Source organism: Dreissena polymorpha, chromosome 10, assembly GCF_020536995.1.
Source record: "Dreissena polymorpha isolate Duluth1 chromosome 10, UMN_Dpol_1.0, whole genome shotgun sequence".
NCBI classification, from domain to species: Eukaryota; Metazoa; Mollusca; class Bivalvia; order Myida; family Dreissenidae; genus Dreissena; species Dreissena polymorpha.
This window is the reverse complement of record NC_068364.1, coordinates 42,886,203-42,906,575: the sequence shown is the minus strand read 5'-3', so window position 1 is coordinate 42,906,575 and position 20,373 is coordinate 42,886,203. Positions and strand designations below refer to the sequence as shown.

Genomic DNA, 20,373 nt, shown 5'->3' with positions numbered 1-20,373 from the left:
ATGAGCGTGTTGGTGATAATGAAGTCATAAGCATCAACAAACGCCGAAACGTCGGCCGATAAAGTTCTTCTTGCAAAAATCATCAACTGCGCCGCAATATCAGCCGACAACCCCAAATGCGCTATCAAATCCACTACGCCCCAACATCAGCCGACAAACCCAAATGCGCAATCAACATCCACTACGCCCAAACATCAGCCGACAAACCAAAATGCGCAATCAACATCCACTACGCTCAAACATCAGCCGACAAAACCAAATGCGCAATAAACATCCACTACGCCCCAACATCAGCCGACAAACCCAAATGCGCAATCAACATCCACTACGCCAAAACATCAGCCGACAAACCCAACTGCGCAATCAACATCCACTACGCCCAAATATCAGCCGACAAACCCAAATGCGCAATCAACATCAACTACGCACCAACATCAGCAGCACTATTGTTAATATTTAATACAAGTAAGATATTTAGTACAATAGTGTTCACAAACACGTTTGCCGTATATAAACAGAGAAGTACATTATAATCTTGAATCGTATATTGTTAAATAATGCTTTCGGTATATAAATTAAGATTTCCCAAGTTAAATGATGAATTTTAAATGCATACGCCTCTCTTAAACCAAGCTCAAAATTTCATTCTAAAAACTATGTGAATACAATATTCATTAAAAAGTTGCCATTACACTTTTTAAGTTATAACAATGTCGATTCTCTGCAGGTCTTTTCGCTGCAAGTTCATGCCCATTCCTGGAAAGCCCGTGTAAAATAGGGTATACGAGTAAATGTGACGCACCCATGGCACGATCATGTGTATCCACCGGTGCATAATAGATGACAGAGTCTGCAAGAACAAAGGGGATTGCTTATACGACTCTCGAGAAAACATAACATTTTGTCTGTAATTAATTCTAGTATATATATTCTATAGAAATGTATATGCTGTATACATTAACATCATTGAAATGTGGAATATGTATACTGTCAAAAACTCATAAATTGGCCGTCAGGAACAACTTAGTGTTAATCTTTGAAATGAATTTAGATTCGTTTTATATTTGATGTGCAAATATAAATAATAATGTTATATACTTTTGTTTTCGTTCTGCATTAAATCTTTTTTGAATAATGAAACAGACTATGCATAAATGCATGTATCAGTGCATATTAAAATAAGTTATCATTGTGATATATTTGAGAAAAAGTCTTTGAATGTAAAACATATTTGTTACAACACAAAAACTTCATATAGATTCATGAGAATGACCTTAAGTATATTGACCTTATGTAGGAACTTAAGAAAAAGTTCAGAAAGTGTACACTGACAAAACAATTTACCTTCATTTTACATTGTCCCGTTGCTAAGCAAACATTTGTTTTTGTTTTGTGCAGCTGTAAAGAAGACTCTCATTACGTCTACAAAGGGGATCACTGCGAGGTCAAGGTCGAAAAGCTGGCGTTGCAGTCTAAGTATATCGCTGCGATAGCTGGAAGTATCGGGGGCGCCATTGTGATTGCGGCCATCACAGCGATTGTGTGTCTTGTGTACAGATTGCGGAAGAAAATTCTAAGGTTGTCGAATGCACAATAACAAATTATAAAGCACATTCTTAATATAAAAATTGCTTGCACTTTTATTTGACATTTATCCGAACGTGTGTACAATAAGTTTTACATTAACACATATAACCAATCTTATTCGATGAAGTGAATGATGAAATGGGGCTCGTTTACTTCGGTCAAAATGGATGCTGTTTAACACATACTAGACATAATTAGCACAAACAACAAATTAAAACATGATTTTGACAAAACTGATCATCATACTATATAAATATTCAATAACACTACACTTTTTAATGCATTTATGATTTTAAGTTGTTGTTTTTAAGCAACCATGTAGGCCTCATGAATTGCAAGAAGCGCAAGTCCCACAAGAAGCAAGCGAGATCAAATACTCACTGGGACGCCACGGCGGCACGTGGTACCAGTGATTTCCACCCGTACGCAACCAGCACTGACAGGGGCACACCATTGACACGTGGTGTTATTGTTCCCCATCCGCCAGAGAGAAGTAAAGCTCGTAGTCCACAATCAAATACAAATGACACTGAATTGGAGGGACAAGAGAAACGAAGAGGAGTTAATTATCACCCGTCCGGTAAGAACACCTATTGGGACGCACTGGATGCGCGTGGTAGCCGCGATTCCCACCCGTATTCCTCATACCTCGAAGTGCGGAAGAGTCAAAGGACGATTGAAAAACACAAAAAAACATGTTGCGACAGGATTTATCGGGCATGAGGTATGGTAAAAACCTTTACAAAATAGTTGTTAGTAACACAATACAGTTTGCGGTTCTCAGCGTCGACGTTTTGGATATCACATATGTCAGGTTAGAACCATTTAAATAATAATAGTTTCGAAGGTATACATATAACTTATGTTGTGTTGATCTTTTTAAGAAAACGTTCACTCTTTTATTTTAGATAAATACTAAATTCGTATAGACAAGTTAAAGCGGGGTATATACGATTTTGTCAAATATTAATGAATTTATATAAAATGTGTAAAAAAACTTATTATATAGATATTTCAATATAAATTAAAATAAAAGTTAAGAGAACATGTGTCGAAAAATGCGAACTAAGCCAGATATTTAATTCTGAATTTGAAAACGGCTGTACAGCCGAATTCGCCAGCATGTATACCAAACATGTACGATGTGAATCCAAACTTAGTTTAACGGTTTATTTGAATTCTGCAACGATATCTATTCATACGACACACGAACACTAACTCCGATCCTAATACAAAGACGAATGCTTCGGTTATTGTAGGAAAACATGTACGTAACAATCGGCTCGGGGGCACTAATTTGCCTTTACTGCATTTTATGAAATTCGGCTTTAATGTATAATTTTTCTTGCCTATTTTGTGTTATTGTAACATATTTTATCAATATATTACAATTAAACACATATAAAAAATCGTATATATCCGCTTTAAATACAAATCGGACATTAATTCTTTTTTATATACGGAACGACATGACTATTCGAAGAGTCCTTAAAGGGGCCTTTTCACTGATTTTGGCATGTTTTGAAGTTTGTCATTAAATGCTTTATATTGATAAATGTTAACATTGGATCTTAAAGCTCCAGTACAATATCAAGAATACAATTTAAAAAAGAAAAAAGGTTACCCTCAGCAGGGCTGGAACCTCTGACCCCTGGAGTTCTGGAGTAAAAAGTCTACCACTAAGACCACTCGGCCATCCTTGATGATACATTTAAAGGTGTATTTTATACTTAATATAAGCAATCCTCTAAGTTCACAAAATATAACGACAACAACAGAACTCTCCAAATTTTTAATTCGTTTCGCGTTGCAACAGTTTATAATTTACAGGTTTTTAAATCGTAAAAAGATGCATAAAATGGGTATTTTAGAGCATGGTAAATGTTCAGTATTACTGTTTCCTCACAAATATCATACTTAAAACGAAAATTTGCGATTCTGAAAACAACTTTTTTTAATTTTCCCAACGTGAAAAGGCCCCTTTGAAATGTGTAACATTTTCGGAATGCGATTTGACAACAACTTTGCTTTTGAGAATAACAGTATTTTTAACATGCCAACATGAAAGAAAACTCGTAGCCAGCGTTCGTTGAGCACTATCAGTTTGGTCTACTTCAGAGGTCCCAGCTCAAAATACCGCACGGCGCTCACGTGCATCGGACTCAGCCGTTGCATTCCGCCGAGGGAGACCTCTATCAGTCGGTAAACAGCACGTCTCATTACGACTACATCGACGCTGTATCAAACGCTGAAGTGGGAAATATGTAACAGTGTGTACGTTTAAAGTGCTCACTTCCGTAACGTCTAAGACTGCTTGAGGAAGCCAACGGTCTGTCGTGGTGCTATCTCCGGCATGGGAATCGAGTGGACTACGTGTGACGTAACGAACTAGCATTCGATGCCTCAAAAGTTAAACACTATATTGTTTTGTCTTCGTTGAGGGTATTTGTAGACACCACGACTATGCATATAATCGTGTATCCATTATATAATAGGAAGCGCGCATACAAGCATACTATGTCCCATGGACAGATTTTATAGGGCAGCCAAATCCCTCATCATCTGTGAATGTGTTTACAAGGTTATGTAATTATCGAGTGTTTACTTTTCAGGAAAATGCATGTATGCTTCCTGATTACTGAATATGTTGTATACGTCATATATGTGATCGATTTGCTCAGATAATGCTACATTGTGAATCCATAGATGATCCATAGGTGATTAATAAAGTTCAGCTTATGACTGAATTTGCTGCTTTCAGTTGAGATGTAGAGTCACTTTTAGAGCAGCTGTTTTAGGTTTAACAAGTTTTATTTCGGATTTTTCAACGTTTGTTTTGGTTGGACGAGCTTTTTTCATTTGGATTAAAGTAATACATACATATACTATTGGTTCGATTATTAGTTAAGGAAGTTTGAATCGTTTTAAGACATTTCTCCTAAATATAAGTGTGCACATTTTGTTCTATTTGACTGCATTAGAACTCCAATGGAAGTTGAAGAACACTTTATGTACTCAGAAACTGAAGACATTGCATACATATAACCTGTGTATACAAACAAAATTCCCTTTTTATTAGGGATGGCAACGGTTAATTGGTTAACCGGTTATCCGTTTCTTAGGAGGTTAACCGATTACAAAATTAATATTCGGTTACTCTTGAAGAAAACGCATTATTTGTTGAACGAAATTAATGCTCAAATCGTAAGTTTTGTTTTTACTTCATTTCACTGTATTGGCTACTCCGCTAATCTGATCGCAAATTATCGGCAATTACCACCCCGTGATGCCCCCCTGTGGATCGAAAGCGATTAGAGTTGTAAACCATCGGGGTGAAGCGGTATCATGAGCAGGCACACGAGCACCTACTCTGCAGTGTGTTTGTTTAGCACTTTACAGTCTATTGTGTTTCAAATATTCAAATATTGATAAATTTAAATTATAAACCGACCAATTACGCTTGCCAATTAGCACATTTGACTGCGATATGTCCTATTTTTTATAAATAGAACATCAACGTGAATATCCAGTATGAAGTCGGCAAAGCTTGATCAGATAGCACGTATTTAAAAAGTAAAGCGACAATCTATAATGATGCCTCTATTATCGGATGCCTGGAAATTTTTCAAACGGGCTGCTGACAAGAAATCAGCTACATGCATATTATGCCCAACGGCACTGTCGTTGCAGAGGGGTACATCCATGCTCCGTAATCACGTGAGATTAAAACACCCCGCTTAATTTTGATGTGAGCCATCTCCAGTAAAGCTGACATCACTGGACTGCTATGTAAATACTCCAAAAAAGATGACTGGCTCAGAAAGCGAGTCAATTACAATATTTTTTTCATGATATGATATGTCACAATTTACACGTGCCGTGAAGTATGCCATTGTTTTGACTACCATTCCTTGATAAAAATCAATAAAGCGTGACACTGATTACACCCGATCACTTTTGTTTTAACAACTATTGCAAACTTTAACGATTTGCCTGTTGCAAAATATATTTACGCTAATTGACAATTGTTATTAAACAGCAAACTGTTAATGCATGTAATTCTTAAAGGATAATGGGTGTTCATAAAACACAACCCAATTCAAATTCTGCACTAGCTTTTATTGATCGAGTTGTAGAACAATAATTATGTGTAAATGACGTAAAGCTAATATTACAACAAAGACATATCACAGTTCACGGACAGGCATATGAAAAATTGTTTATAAACTCATACGTTTTTCGAATGTTGTTTTTTATTTATGTGGTACAAATACAAGCGGTTAACCGGTTAACCGCTCGAATATCAAAACAGGTTAACCGGTTACGGATTTGTTTAGGTTTGCCATCCCTACTTTTTATACATAAATACCTAAATAAATGTGTGTCTGTTTGTCCTATAATTGGTGCCATAAAAATAAATCGGAAAATGCCGTTTATTGCAAGTTTTAAAAAGAAATTGAAAAGCACGCTTTTGATAACAGATATAATACATAAGCTGTTATTGGCATCGCAAATCACTTCACAATTTCAATAAAGCTGTAGTATCGTCGTGCAATATGAATATGTCCAATCAGCCACCTGTCTCTAACTTCTCTAAACGTTCTATCGCAAAGAAAAATACACAACAAAGTTCGTTCAAACCTCAGTAGTTTGCAATTTTCAAAAGTTATCTTTTGACCAGCTTGAGAAATGTGTATTCTGCAATGAATGCCATCGAGCGATGCGCGAAGTGAAGATCGGCAACAACTGTTCTGAAGGCAATTTAATCACTACTGGCTTCCCCAACTGTAAGGACATCACTTTAAAATTTAAAAAAACAAACATCAGCAGTCGGGGTTTCATAAGGAAGCCAAAAGACAAGTGACACTGCGAATGTCATCAAGGACATAGCTGAAACCCTATTCAGCGCACTATCTAATAAGAAAGAAAAGCTCACCCGGACATTGGCTTATCTGAGGACGAAATGTGGTTTTGACAAATGTGTAAGATAAATAATACAAAAAGAATGCAGATAAACGACATATTTTCAGTTTCAATATTCAGTTTTAATTGATTTTAAAGTTCAAACAGCGTTTCTGTTGCACCATAAATATTTAATATGAAGTTAACATATCGATGTAAGCTGGTGCTAAACGTATTTCTATCACAATAACCTTGCACCTGGCAACTTTCTATTCTAAGATTTTCGCATTATGTTTGATATGGCTGCCATGGGACTTAATGTCAATGTATTGCTAAAACCAAAAGTTGAAGACTACCGTGCACTAACTAGCGTGTTTATAAAGTAAAACTAAATGTCGGTTTACTGCAAGATACATGTAGATATAAGCTTGCATGCAGATTAGGCTATATTCATCAGTTTCTGCTCTAACATAACTGTAATTAAATACCGCAAACCACAATAAGAATATTTTATAAAACACTGTAATTGTACGACCTAATGTGAAAGTTTTGTTCGTGTAAATAATGCATCCAAAACAAAAGGTATCGTCTTTCAAATATAAGATAGTTATTGTATCGTATTGAACAGCAGTGCGTCAAGGATTGTCATTGCAAATAACTGAGAAAAACGTTTGTTTGTTTGTCGTTAGGTGAAAAATATGCGATAAAAATAAATAGCTATCAAGCATGCTATGGGGAAAGAATTTACCTTTCAAATATGATTAGTGAATAGTACATGACTTCGTTATCAGCATTTCAAAAGGGACGCCTTCGCCTTAATAGTATGCTGTTCCATATGTGCCTTCAACATCCGCGCAGAGATAGAACTGGTTCCGAGCATATCTATCCGCGCAGAGATAGAACTGGTACCGAGCATAGTTGTATGCATAGAGATATAAATGAAGAACATGATACAAATACGATACAGTTCAATTTACATGATATCATGCCATACTATAATCAGAATTTCGATTTCGACTTATGTTATGATGTACGATGTACTAAATATACATAATACGTTTTTTTAACTCTCTTTGTGGAGACACACTTTTGCTCTAACAGGTAAACATTTATGTGTTGGCGAAGAAGGAATCGTCAAGTTTTTGTTGTTTTCGGCTTTTTAATGATGATAAGGTTAGTTTGGTTAAGAGAAGGACAGTCAGTGGCGTATTTGAGTAGACGAATGAGAATTGTTGGCAAATGATTTATTTACGATGATGGTGGTGAGTCTAAAATGGTTTAAAAGGTTGTTTACAATGTGTTATTAACCATTCATGATTTGAACTAACGTTACAAAATCATGTGAAAAACGGCATGACTGCACCTCATTACTACGTAATTTGTTTCATTTCGCTAATATCAGACTTTGTAAAGAACAACACATGTTTAACAAGTTATAAAGTTAGGCATATGGGAAGTTTTGAAAGGGCGTAAGATATAAAACTACACAAATGGACATCCGTACACATGAGCAATCAAGTTTGATAACAAAAGTCGTGACTTTATTTGATGTTCGACATTGGGATAGAATTGAAACAAAAAGTAAGTGAATACGTACTGTTTTATAAATAAAACGCTATAATTTAAGTTTTCATTATTTACAACACTAATTCAAAAAATCATTGTTTGTGTTCAATTTGATGACATACTTTCGTGAACGTATTATTAGAAACGTGAATTTCAACATGCCATCACTGTACATTTGTAATACGGTTACATTTTCAAATCATTACTCTTGTAGATAACCATTAGACCTGTTACTATGTATATTTTCGAGTTGTTGTTTTCATCGTTTCTGTTTATAATACGCAAAAAAAAACTTCAATTGCAATTCTTGATTACAAAGGAAATTATCAATATGGAATTCAACTGATTGCAAATTGTTGTCGGGACGGGTCTGGTATCGTTTAACGGGTTTGGTATTTTCAGGTCGGGTCGGGTATAAATATCAAAGCAAGGTCAATTATTATTTGTTCCAACTAGACACAAAGAGTGAGTCCGCCATTTTTTCAAGAAGTTATATCTTGGAATTTCTCTGCAAATAAACTATAAAATTTAATACATTTAAAAATATTAATAAAGAAAAACATAAAATATTGTTTTAAACATGTTTGATGTCAAAACATGCATGATTTGTCTGTTCAAAAAATATTTTGAAGAGTTCGTTACAACATGTAGGCGAACGGAGTTAAAAGTTATTTACAAAGAAATTAAGACACTTTTATTCAGTTAAATTCGATAAGAAAATATAAAAACATTAACATAATCTTTCACAAAAGTGTAAGGAATTTGATTTTCGAATAAGGATTTATTTGAAATTTGAGGACCTTCGGAGTGCACGATTTGGCGGACATATCCGGTCTAAGCATTGCTTGAATGTTGGCCAAAATTACCAAACGCTTGAGTGGATATATCCAAGCTCAGCAATAATAAGATAAAACGATTTAATATAATTAAACGGTACTGTGCAAATACCCGACCCGACCCAAATGGTGGAACGAATCTTAGTAAGTTTTAATGAAACCGAAAATTCGGTATGTGCGGGTAACCGGTGTACAGTATCCCTAAAATAAAAGCATCAGTATGTGTTATTTTCGTTTGGACAATTTTAATGTGCAACATTTCTTCCAGTGGATTACAGTTACATACGGATAGCAGTTTTATTACTTACAGGTACTGTTAACATATGCAGATATAACACATTATCATAAATTATACATACACTTCACAATATTGACAAAATGAAAACAGTAAAAACTAATTACTAAACGGAGATATTTTAGAAATATCTTAACTAAAAACGATTGACATGTAATCTGTATATATGCATAAGAATGTAGTTAAAGTATAAAGAAATATACAAGCACTTCTACAATATATAATACTTATCTCCGTTTATGTTTCTCAATAATTGTACTCACACAGTTAACCCATATATGCCTAGCGTCTAGAAAAAAGGCCTTGGCAAACAGCTAGACCCAGATAAGACGCCGCACGATGCGGCGTCTCATCAGAGTATGCGCTGTTTGCTTAAAAGATTTGTTTGTAAGAAATATTATAAATATAGAAATAACTATACTAGACATCCCTAATTTTGGAAATAAATTGCTCTAATTTAAAAGGATGGGAGAGTCCACTATGCATAAATGGGTTAAACAGGAACAATATATATTTTAGTAAAGACGGTGGACATAGTTGAATCGTTGAACGACGGTGATGTATGCCAGTGCGCGACAGTGTCTACAAAAGGTATAAAATAAAGGTTTTTAACCCTTTAATACAAAGTCCAGATTGAGTTGAGTTTGATTGAATATCTAAACCAGTTTAATGTCTGACCAAATATATCACAATGTGATACATCGATGCCGTATATTTGTTTCGAGATACAAAGTCATCATAGACATAAACTCACTAAAAAAAACTTGTATGTTAAACTCATCTTTGTTTCAGAGACCACAACTACGACAACAATCACAGCACAAACTACAAAAATGGCCACGCAAACGATACTTCAAAACACTATCACGAATGTAACAACGGGCGCCCAGCCGTCAACAGAAACGAAGTTATATTCCAATATGACAATATCAAGTTTAACAAACGCAACACCAACAACAAGAAACATAACGCAACCAAGTGCTACGCGACCTGCCACAAACGAAAATTCGGAGACTTCAGAAACAAACACGACATCAAAAGGTACCATTGTGTTTACTGCAACATCAACAATGGCCGCTCAAAACACACCAACATCAACTATATCCCTATCAAACCCATCGTCAACTGCATCGACATCAATAACAAATACAACATCTCATTCAAGTAAGGCTGAATCATCATCACAACTATCAACACTATCAGATACAAAAGCGCAAAGCGTTTCAACAGCGCCCCGCTCTACACCACCATCATATGAAACAACAACAGTCACCGCAGCATCACTAGAAGATACAACAACAATCACCGAAGTTCCACCAGATAAAACAACAACAGTCACCGCAGTTCCACCAGATGAAACAACAACAGTCACCGCAGCACCACCAGGAGAAACAACAACAGTCACCGCAGCACCACCAGATGAAACAACAACAGTTACCGCAGCACCACCAGATGAAACAACAACAGTTACCGCAGCACCACCAGATGAAACAACAACAGTTACCGCAGCACCACCAGATGAAACAACAACAGTCACCGCAGCACCACCAGATGAAACAACAACAGTCACCGCAGCACCACCAGATGAAACAACAACAGTCACCGCAGCACCACCAGATGAAACAACAACAGTTACCGCAGCACCACCAGATGAAACAACAACAGTCACCACAGCACCACCAGATGAAACAACAACAGTCACCGCAGCACCACCAGATGAAACAAAAACAGTCACCACAGCACCACCAGATGAAACAACAACAATCATCGCAGCACCACCAGATAAAACAACAACAATCACCACAGCACCACCAGATGAAACAACAACAGTCACCGCAGCACTGCCAGATGAAACAACAACAATCATCGCAGCACCACCAGATAAAACAACAACAATCACCACAGCACCACCAGATGAAACAACAACAGTCACCGCACCACCACCAGATGAAACAACAACAGTCACAACAAGTTCAAAATTAACAACAACAGCTAATAACATGACGACAAAAACGGGGAATGCTAATGGAAGAAGAAGGAGGTCTCCCGATGAAAATGTTGGGATTTGGACTAATGGAAAATGCCGATGTGACGGTTCCGTGGAGACCCATAGCATTGGTATGATACTGTTTTGTTAATAACGTCACAGAAGGTTTGTTGCAACGTTAAATGTCGCACAGAAGGTGAATGTCGTTATAAACGTTCAAGGTATTAACTTGAATGCTAAATGTCGCAAACCATGTGACGCTTAATAATTGGTCGGTAATGCTTAATGTTGAAAAAACTGACGAAATATGCGAGAGTATCAACGGTAAATGTAAAACTCCTTCATATTGACGTTTCCACGTTTAAATACCATGAAATCGAGTAACTACGCACAGAAAGCCAATGCCGCATTTGAAGTTAAATGCCGTAAATCTGTTACCAAACCTAAATATCGCAAAACCTATTAAGGCTATATAGTTCATATGATACGCTTAATATCGTAACCAATAACTGACGCAATATGTTGATGTTTCAACGGTAAATGTCGCACTCACTTATAGTTAAGTTTTAACATTTTGAATAATAATGACATCGCGAAACTCGAACAGACAATAACTCAAAATTCAAGAAAGATAATTAAGGTCCAGATTGAAAACAAAAAACATTCACTTTACCTATGATTGATTCATGTGGTTTCGCTAGCATAAAACATTTGCAATATTTACTTGGTAACTCGATTCCGAGTATTATTAACAAAATAGTTGGGTGCAAAGCAATGATTCTGTTTAACTTTTTATTTGTTTAATATTGTCAAACAATTGTTATCACTTTACATTGCGGTGTAAATCATGTAATTTCTTTACACCAACATCATTGCGAAAATTTAATATGTCGCCCCAGATTCGGCTTTCAAATATGGGTCATGTAAATTCCTGTAAACCTTATCTATGATACCAATATGTGTAAACTCATATAGATCTTGTTTATTAAGCTACTGTTCTTAAGTATTAGACGGATAACTATCGTTAGAATTTATTTAAACGATCTCCAAACTAACAAGAATCAACCATAACTTATAGATGACAATAAGTAATACTAGTACGCTACCCATATGCGTATGTTGTATTCAATATTGTATCTTTGTAATCTGTATACGACTACGATAACTAACGCTTTTTATATTAAATACTAATGTCAACATGATATGTTCATAAAAAAATCGTGTCAAGTACTTATCAAATGAGACAGACAGTGTTCGAATAGTTTTAGCTCACTTGAGCACAACTTGCTCATGATGATATGTTGCGATACCACCGTGTTTAGCATTAGTTATGTAAGATCGTATAGTAGTAGTCGACCGAATTTGTTGAAATAATGACAATGGGTTCATATGAACCCCACTCTGGGGGAGGGGGGGGGGGGGGGGGGCAGGCGCAGAGATTCTGTATTTGTAAACAAACATTATATAATGGTCTTCTACCAAGTGTGTTCAAATCAAGTCCATAGGATCAAAAGTGGCCCCGCACTGGAGGTAATGCGAAATCATTCATATTCGTTGCCAGTAATTTTCGTGTTTTTACAACTCCAACAACAAGTACAAATGTAAAAAAACTGTATCAACTGCAAAACCTACATCAACAGTTACTGCGGGAAGGCCATCTATACCCTCCACTTAAAGTTGGATCAAATATTGTTAGCTTAGGTTAGAAACTTTAAATCATGAATTTTAAATCACGAATATGTAAATGTAAACGGTTAAAATTTGGTAACTTACTTAATGTTAAAATTCTCTACATTAAACTGTAGTATTGAACGGGAAAATACGTGCCTTTTGCAACACGTGTTTCAAACGTTGTGACTACATTACCATATGTAGTACAGAATCACAGCATAAGAGACGAGAAACAACAATTTGAAGTACTTTTTAATGGTTCAAGTTAGCCATTGTTGGCTATTATACTTTTTTTTATATAACTGACCTTATTCCACTCCGTTTTATACTTTATTCATAGTTAAAGGGATTTGAAAACTAATGTTTAACGGTTAGCGTATAATCTGTATTTTCCGGAAAAAAATGTTAAATTTAGTCATACCCACAGGAAAGTTCTATACTAAACGAATGAACATATCAAACTAATTTTGTTTAGTCAACGAACAAGCGTAAGCGACAAACAGCTTTTATATCTAATACGCATTTGAGTTTAAAAATTCCTTATATTCAGTTGATATGTTGTTTATAGTCGCAATTTAAACTATAAAACTGTCTTGATATATGTCATGTTTCTTGGTTTCAATAGATAAACTGGAGATTTACATCACGTCAACTGTAAAGGTAGAAAAAGACTTCTTGCCTGCTTTAGAAAATAAATCATCAGATTTGTTTAAAAGTTACTCCACTGAATTTAAAGACAAGGTCAGTATATGACTTTTATTTTACTCTTGAGTGGTTTCATTTTGTCGGTCTTATTTTTGTATTTTACTTTTTTGTGTTTAAAGGGGCCTTCTCACGCTTTGGTAAATTGACAAAATTGAAAAAAGTTGTTTCAGATTCGCATATTTACGTTTTAGTTATGATATTTGTGAGGAAACAGTAATACTGAACATTTACCATGCTCTTAAATAGCCTTTATATGCATCTTTTGACGATTTAAAAACCTGAAAATTATAAAGCGTTGCAACGCGAAACGATTGAATAATTTGGAGAGTTCTGTTGTTGTCGTTATATTTTGTGAAACTACTAGGATCGTTTATATGAAGTATAAAATTCTTCTCGCATTGTGTAAGGAAGAATGGCCGAGTGGTCTAATGCGCAGACTTTTTACTCCAGGGGTCAGTGGTTCGAGTCCTGCTGCGGGTTACCTTTTTCTCTATTTTTTAATTTTATTCTTGATTTTTTACTGGAGCTTTTTAGATCCAATGTTTACATTTATCAATATAAAGCATTTAATGACAAACTTCAAAACTTTCCAAAATCTGTGAAAAGGCCCCTTTAAATTAATAAATAAAATATCATACGTTATATTCAAACGATATTAATTCATGTAGCTATAACTATTTATTTTAATATATACATCAGAAAATCGTAAATGTACCATTATTAACACATTAAACATACATTTGTTTTCCCTAACCCCAACTTTTTGTGTTGAAGATACATCTTAAAAAAACATCTTATACACATTTGTCATATTTTCAGCTAAACAAGAAATACGAAAATATAACTAACTTTCGTTCAGTCCAAATAGAAGGATTTAGGTTTGTAGCAAGTATTCATTAAAAAATCTTACTGATATGTTTTCATTTTAAGATAAAAAGTATGATTTAATACACGTATTTCAATTTAAACAGTGAATTTAACAACCCTTTGTAAAAATAAAGGTGCCATTTGATTTATTTCCTTTTCTTTTAGCAATGGTTCCATCAAGTGCAATTTTTCGTTACTATTCAACGGTAATGCAGACTTTAAAAAAATCGCAATTGCAATCAACATTAGCTCACCACATCTGAATCTAATTCTTGGAGGAGAATCTGTAGACGCCACTGTGGATAAAGCACCGATTCAAGAAAAGCTGACTGGTAATTTAATGCACTTGTTCACGTCCTAAATACGATACTGAGTTAAAAAAAATCAACATAGACTTCGGGTTAAGGTTATTAAATAAACGGTTTGGCATGCAAAAATGCTGGTTAAATAATGCAGATACTTATATAATGTCTTGCATTCATATAGGAGGCAATCCGACGTGCGAAATGCTGAACGTGAATCCATGTGGCAAAGCTTTTGACTGCAGCATATCAAGCGGTCAAGTACTCTGTCAAAATCCATGCACTAAACAAACGGATTATTGTCAGAACAACGGCGCGTGCGTGTATGATCATACCAAGGACAATATAACATGCAGGTGAATAGCATACGTTTAGAAGCGGATGGTCTTTCTACGCCAGCAGAGTTCTACTTTTAAAATAAATGTTTGAATATTCAAGAGATGTTTCTTAAAAACCTAAACCAAACAAAATAAGTAAAATTACCAACTGTATAAATGTCCAATACGACAAAGAATTGCTTGCAGTCATATTTATAAAAAAAAAATCATCCAGAAACAAATGCTGTGCAATTGTTCTTTTTTAAACACCTCTTGTCTTTGTAAACCTATATTTTATAGTTTATACAAGAGTCTTCGTCAACTGTAAACCCTAAAGGCTATGAGATGATGTACTGAAGGCATTATTCAGAGAGGCTTGCTAAGGGCGAAAGACTTTAACACCACATATTCGGACCTCCATTTCGTTTCCGCCCCATATCGCATGTGTTATGTTTTGTAATTGTTATGCTCCTGGAGACCGATTGACCAAGTGGCATATTCAAGTCACGCAAAAGAAATGTCAGAGTCACTCATAGAGGTCCAAATGATCATACGGTAAAGGGACCTGTCTTTTGGAGTGTTTTGTTTCAATAATGAATATGTGTGGCGTGGAACATTTTTTAATTGAGTTGAACATGTTAGCCTGCATTTTTTATGTCCATTCAATACCCCCTGTGTCCGTTTTTCTAATGTTAAAAACACTTTCCTTGAGGCTTCAAACGTCACAAGGCAGTCAGTCCCACGAAAGGTCACGTCGGAGTATTTAGTTCTTCATTGAAGTGTCCTGTTATAATACCCTACCTTTGTTGTGCAGATGCATGTCGTCTGATGCCTACGTGTTCAGTGGAGAGAAGTGCGAAGTTAGGGTGGAGAGACTTCAACTAGAGTCTAAGTATATCGTTGCAATAGCAGCCAGCGTTGGGGGGGTCATAGTTATCTCTTCGGCGGTGATTATCGTGTGTCTGGTCTTCAGGCTGAGGCGAAAGGCACCAAAGGACGCCGACGAAAGGTTTGTGGCTGTGACAATTGACCTATGTATGAGATTTGATTGATATCTGTTTTAGCCATTCTGAGAATTTGGAGTGTATTATGTGTGCCGGGTTATACATTTCCTTAACGTATCATCACCTGAATGTTCAAAAGATAGCCTGATAATTGTATATGTAGGTTTATTATCATTTAGAATAATATCTTAAGTGTTCGCCGTTATGAAAAAAACAAAGAGGCATTTAGGATGACTTTTCATTAAAGCTTAATTCATTATATGTTATATTACAAAGCAAAAGCATATACATAAACATCTCCAGTCAATCAATCATTAAACGCCTAGATGGTTTGATGAAACAGATGAAATGAAGTCATTTACGAAACGGCCGTTAAAAATGTTATATTTTATACAGAGAAGAGGACATTGCGCTAGATAACCTCAGACGATCCACTCGGACACGCTCCGAGAACAGTTACGAAAAGTTCAGAGGGCGACGCCCATTTAACGAGACCACTTCAAATGACTCCATTGGTGACCTTGAAAGGTCAAAGTCAGAGGTCACGCGGGTCTTGGATGGCGTGGAACACAAAGTGACGAAGGACGAAAAGGGCAATGAGGTTATTCTATATATAACTGCTTTAAGTTGTATCATCATTAAATGTATTCTTCGGAGGTCCAAAACTACTTTTAACTTCAGAAGGTTACGATTAATACATAGTAAATCTATCTATTATTGCGCTTCGATAGTTGTACGATGAGGTTTTATGTCGTTCGTAATAAAACCTTTAATATGATATATGAAATTAATATGAATTACTCGACCATTTTTACAATAGCAATTGCGTATATTATTCTCTGTCCTAAAGTGTGTTTTTTCTTCGCCAATTATGTCTATGGTTTCAGCGACCTTTTGTGCAGAATAATCTAATCCGCTTACTTCAGGTTAAAAACAGACGGGCGTGTATTTTTATAATAGATAACTTATCGTTTCGGTTTCCTTTCAAGTGTTTATTGATATCACACGGTGCAAACAGGATGTATGAGATAACAAGCATATATCCCTTAACGAACTCAGTCTTAAACAACTTATGACAAAAATATGTTTGTTGAGACTCAAGATTCGACTTTACGTTTAGCTCCCAAGTAAAACATTGAATGCGCCTAACTTAACTTGCAAAATATTTCTAGACAAATTTGACAGCACATTTGTGTGCTTCGGAAATATCTACAGCGAAAAACAGTGTTGAACCCTTTTCTTGTTTTTCCTTCTTCCTCTAATATGGTCAAAACAGACTATACAAATATTTTGCTACTTTATTTTACATCTACACCTATTTCGTAAACACTCAATGGTAAATAAATAGATTATGCTTAAAACAGTAATATTTTCTTTCAGACTCATAAAACCTTGGATTAAGTTTAATTATTCAATAATATCCTATAAACATCACAGAGTTAGGCAGCTTTTCCTCTGTGATAATTTTTACAGCGCTCTTCGCCATTTTTTTCCTATTTTTTCTCCATACGTAGATGTACATCTACCAGCCTAAGCAACCGCGTGACCTCGGCCGGCAACGTCAGTCATCTGTGTACTCGTCTGCGTCAGAGGACAATGCAACGCAGACCGGAAGTAGCGCTTACGACTATATTGACACCGGAATTAAGGTAGCTATTATATGCATAGAAACAAACAATTTTGGACGTATATACAACAAACTATCGACCTATGACAGTGCAAACGTCGTATACCGGTAATTCATTTATTCCAAATGCATTATCAGTTATTGCGCGTACAGAAAGTAAATTACAGTTAATAATCAAAAATTGCATTTATTTGAATTATTGGAGTATAGTTTTAATTTTATTTCGTTTATACGTCTATTTAAAAATGTTTGGAAAGTATATTTTCAAAATATTTGGATACTGGAGCTTTAAAAATGTTTCGAACTGATCGTCATCGCGTTTTTCCTTTCAGTATCAAATCCGCAGACCAAATGTCAGCATCAGAACCATTCGCATATAAAAGTGAACATGCAGCTAACACAGTATGTGTTCGAAAATGAATGGCATAATATGTGACAATTCAACGAAACGACATTGACCTTTGAAATTATGGTTTGGCGCAATCTATTACTTTTACGTTCAAACGGTTTATTAAGGCATAAGTGATAATAAGTTATAATTCGAAACAACATTGGCTTTATTTAAAGTTTCACACATTTTATAATGGTATTTTATAATTAATAATTGTTAATTTAAATGTATCATTTATGTTTTTATTTGCGTGTTTTCTATGCAGTTAATATGTATTGCTTGTTATAAATTTTCATTATGTATGCATAAAACTAATGTTATATTGATAATTCACATGTGTATGATTGTTTATACTTATACCATACTCATTATATTTTTATAATATAACTTTTGCATTTGTCATTTGCAAATTATATCATCACTTTATATCATCACTGTATTTGTGTTACAAACCGTATACAATTTTGTTGCTGAATTGTTAATTGCATCATAAGACATCCGGGTTCCAAGCAAAGGGACGTTAAACGTTAGGTAGGTAACTGCTGTGAGTTTGTTTTTTCTTACAGTGGCGTCCCTCGAAAAGTAGTGTTTTTTTAAGTTTATTTTATATTATAATCAAGGGAGACAAATGCGAAATGTTCGTGTCTTCTACATTCTTCGCGTGACTTCCCCTGAAACGTGCTTTCTTAATTATATTGAATCAGAGTAAAAAAGCGAATATTATTATTTGATACATGATATCTATATTTTTGTTAGACTTAAACTAACCTGTAACAATTATCATTGCTTTCAAAGTCGTGAAAGCTCAAACAGTGACAACAAAATACTAATAATATCTTCGTCAAATTTCGTTGTGACGTCACCATTCGGAAACGAATGTTCTCTGCGCCTTCGCCACGAAACCTATTATTGATCTCTTATTCGTAGACATGTCTTTGCGAAATGCCCATTATGCGATTCGGTTTTATTAGGCGACACTCTGGTAACTTTCGTTTTGCCTGGTTCTCCTAAAACAACGGCTGACATTTAAACTTAGCGGCGAGCCTCGTGACATAAAGGATGAAATACCGCCCTTTCGGTTTACCGGCATGGTAAAACTGAATAAAAATATGATAAGAATATGTAAAGAAACATGATTTGTGTTTATCTTCAAAATGTATTGATTCGTAAAACACATACATGGGAAATATAGTTTATTTCGTATTAATAAAACATCATCGTTTCAATAGGTATCGATAACAAACCATGTTTATATATAGCTCCATAGAAATTCATGTAAATCTTATCATCACATGACGAACAACAATCTTTTGTAAATTAAAACGAATTATAAGAAATCTATAGTGTGTTTCACAATTATTAATAGCATATCACAAACATTAATAGCATGATTTTTATTTTATTTTACATTCTCAAAGTAGCAACCTAATTCGGCTTAACAACAATCATAGCCCTGGGCGTTATTAGTTTAACCAATCTTTGAACAATTGTCGATGGTCCCAAGAAGATGTCAGGCATCAGAAGAATTAAACTTCTGGATCTTTAAATTTCAAGAGGATACCATATAAGGCACTCCTCATTTATGTCAATATTGCCGTATGACCCCGTCATGATAATGTCTTAGCCCATAACCATTCAACACTCTAAATCCACTGCCAGGCTTTTATTATGAAATATTGGGAACAGTCTGCAAACTTTCCGTGTTGCATTTGTATTGTTCTGTGTTAACTGCCGCAACAACAGCCACTTCACGAAAACATGCGTCACCAGCTCGATGGAAAAGGTACGCCCAATTAATCCCGAAAGCTTCCCGAAACATGGCCAGATTGAGACGACTATCCTGGGAGGGAGGGGACGATCAGGGTGCAGTGGCAAATCGGGGTGAAGTTTAAAATCTGACTAAGGAGTAACCGACGAGCTGGCATTTCTTCTATTGCTTACTCACTCATTCACTCACTCATTCACTTACTCACTTTTTATTAAGTCACTTATTCATCAATTTAATTATAGTGAAGTTCAACGATTGCTAATCGTCTGCGTATTTGTACAATTAAGGACTATCTTTATATTTGAAGTCGGTGTAAATGTTACAACGAAACCTGAACGCTATTGAAGTTTTAGGTCAAACAAGTTATCAGAAAACCGATGAGTTACACTTTCAAATATTAACCCTCGCGTTTTGAGGCATTATGGTGCTCTATTTTTGACAGATTTTTATATAGTAAAGAAATAGCTTGAGTGTTTGAGAGTTAGCAAACTTTTGATTTTCCACAATGGAGCCAAATGTGTTTGTCCATTAATTCATGTATCCTCAGT

The 20,373-nt window shown here is 35.3% G+C and overlaps 2 protein-coding genes across 7 annotated transcripts in view; both read left to right on the top strand.

Annotated features, from left to right (window-relative positions):
* The first annotated feature begins 6 nt into the window (after nucleotides 1-6).
* LOC127847552 (uncharacterized) lies at nucleotides 7-4,347 on the top strand. Of its 4 annotated transcripts, none has more exons than XR_008034031.1 (5): nucleotides 7-465; nucleotides 728-907; nucleotides 1,399-1,578; nucleotides 1,910-2,311; nucleotides 3,706-4,347. XR_008034031.1 is itself a non-coding variant. In XM_052379562.1 (4 exons), exons 1-3 carry the CDS (start codon nucleotides 816-818, stop codon nucleotides 2,308-2,310), a joined length of 684 nt encoding a protein of 227 aa, XP_052235522.1. In that variant the 5' UTR covers nucleotides 489-815; the 3' UTR covers nucleotide 2,311; nucleotides 3,706-4,347. The 4 variants fall into 4 exon arrangements, 1 of the variants encoding a protein (XP_052235522.1); XR_008034029.1 differs by having other exon boundaries at nucleotides 1,899-2,311; XR_008034030.1 differs by having other exon boundaries at nucleotides 1,899-2,401.
* A 3,617-nt stretch (nucleotides 4,348-7,964) lies between these two features.
* Nucleotides 7,965-20,373, top strand: part of LOC127847547 (mucin-5AC-like) — a 53,481-nt gene continuing 41,072 nt past the window's right edge. The window contains exons 1-11 of one of the 3 annotated variants that reach the window (XM_052379552.1): nucleotides 7,965-8,070; nucleotides 9,706-9,777; nucleotides 9,979-11,304; nucleotides 13,470-13,585; nucleotides 14,369-14,427; nucleotides 14,582-14,748; nucleotides 14,903-15,074; nucleotides 15,850-16,044; nucleotides 16,436-16,640; nucleotides 17,554-17,688; nucleotides 17,999-18,488. In XM_052379552.1, coding sequence (XP_052235512.1) covers nucleotides 7,980-8,070; nucleotides 9,706-9,777; nucleotides 9,979-11,304; nucleotides 13,470-13,585; nucleotides 14,369-14,427; nucleotides 14,582-14,748; nucleotides 14,903-15,074; nucleotides 15,850-16,044; nucleotides 16,436-16,640; nucleotides 17,554-17,688; nucleotides 17,999-18,046 — 2,586 coding nt within the window. In that variant the 5' untranslated portion in view covers nucleotides 7,965-7,979 and the 3' untranslated portion in view covers nucleotides 18,047-18,488. Of the gene's footprint in view, nucleotides 8,071-9,057; nucleotides 9,202-9,705; nucleotides 9,778-9,978; nucleotides 11,305-13,469; nucleotides 13,586-14,368; nucleotides 14,428-14,581; nucleotides 14,749-14,902; nucleotides 15,075-15,849; nucleotides 16,045-16,435; nucleotides 16,641-17,553; nucleotides 17,689-17,998; nucleotides 18,489-20,373 lie in introns of those variants that run through there. The other 2 variants (XM_052379554.1, XM_052379553.1) reach the window with 2 other exon arrangements.

What these genes read in the sequence shown, in the direction of transcription:
- LOC127847552 (XM_052379562.1), top strand. Translation starts at nt 816, where the DNA reads ATGTGTATCCACCGGTGCATAATAGATGACAGAGTCTGCAAGAACAAA. An exon ending in GAAAACATAACATTTTGTCT is followed by an intron (nt 908 to 1,398) that starts GTAATTAATTCT and finishes TGTTTTGTGCAG; the next exon opens with CTGTAAAGAAGACTCTCATT. An exon ending in TTGCGGAAGAAAATTCTAAG is followed by an intron (nt 1,579 to 1,898) that starts GTTGTCGAATGC and finishes GTTGTTTTTAAG; the next exon opens with CAACCATGTAGGCCTCATGA.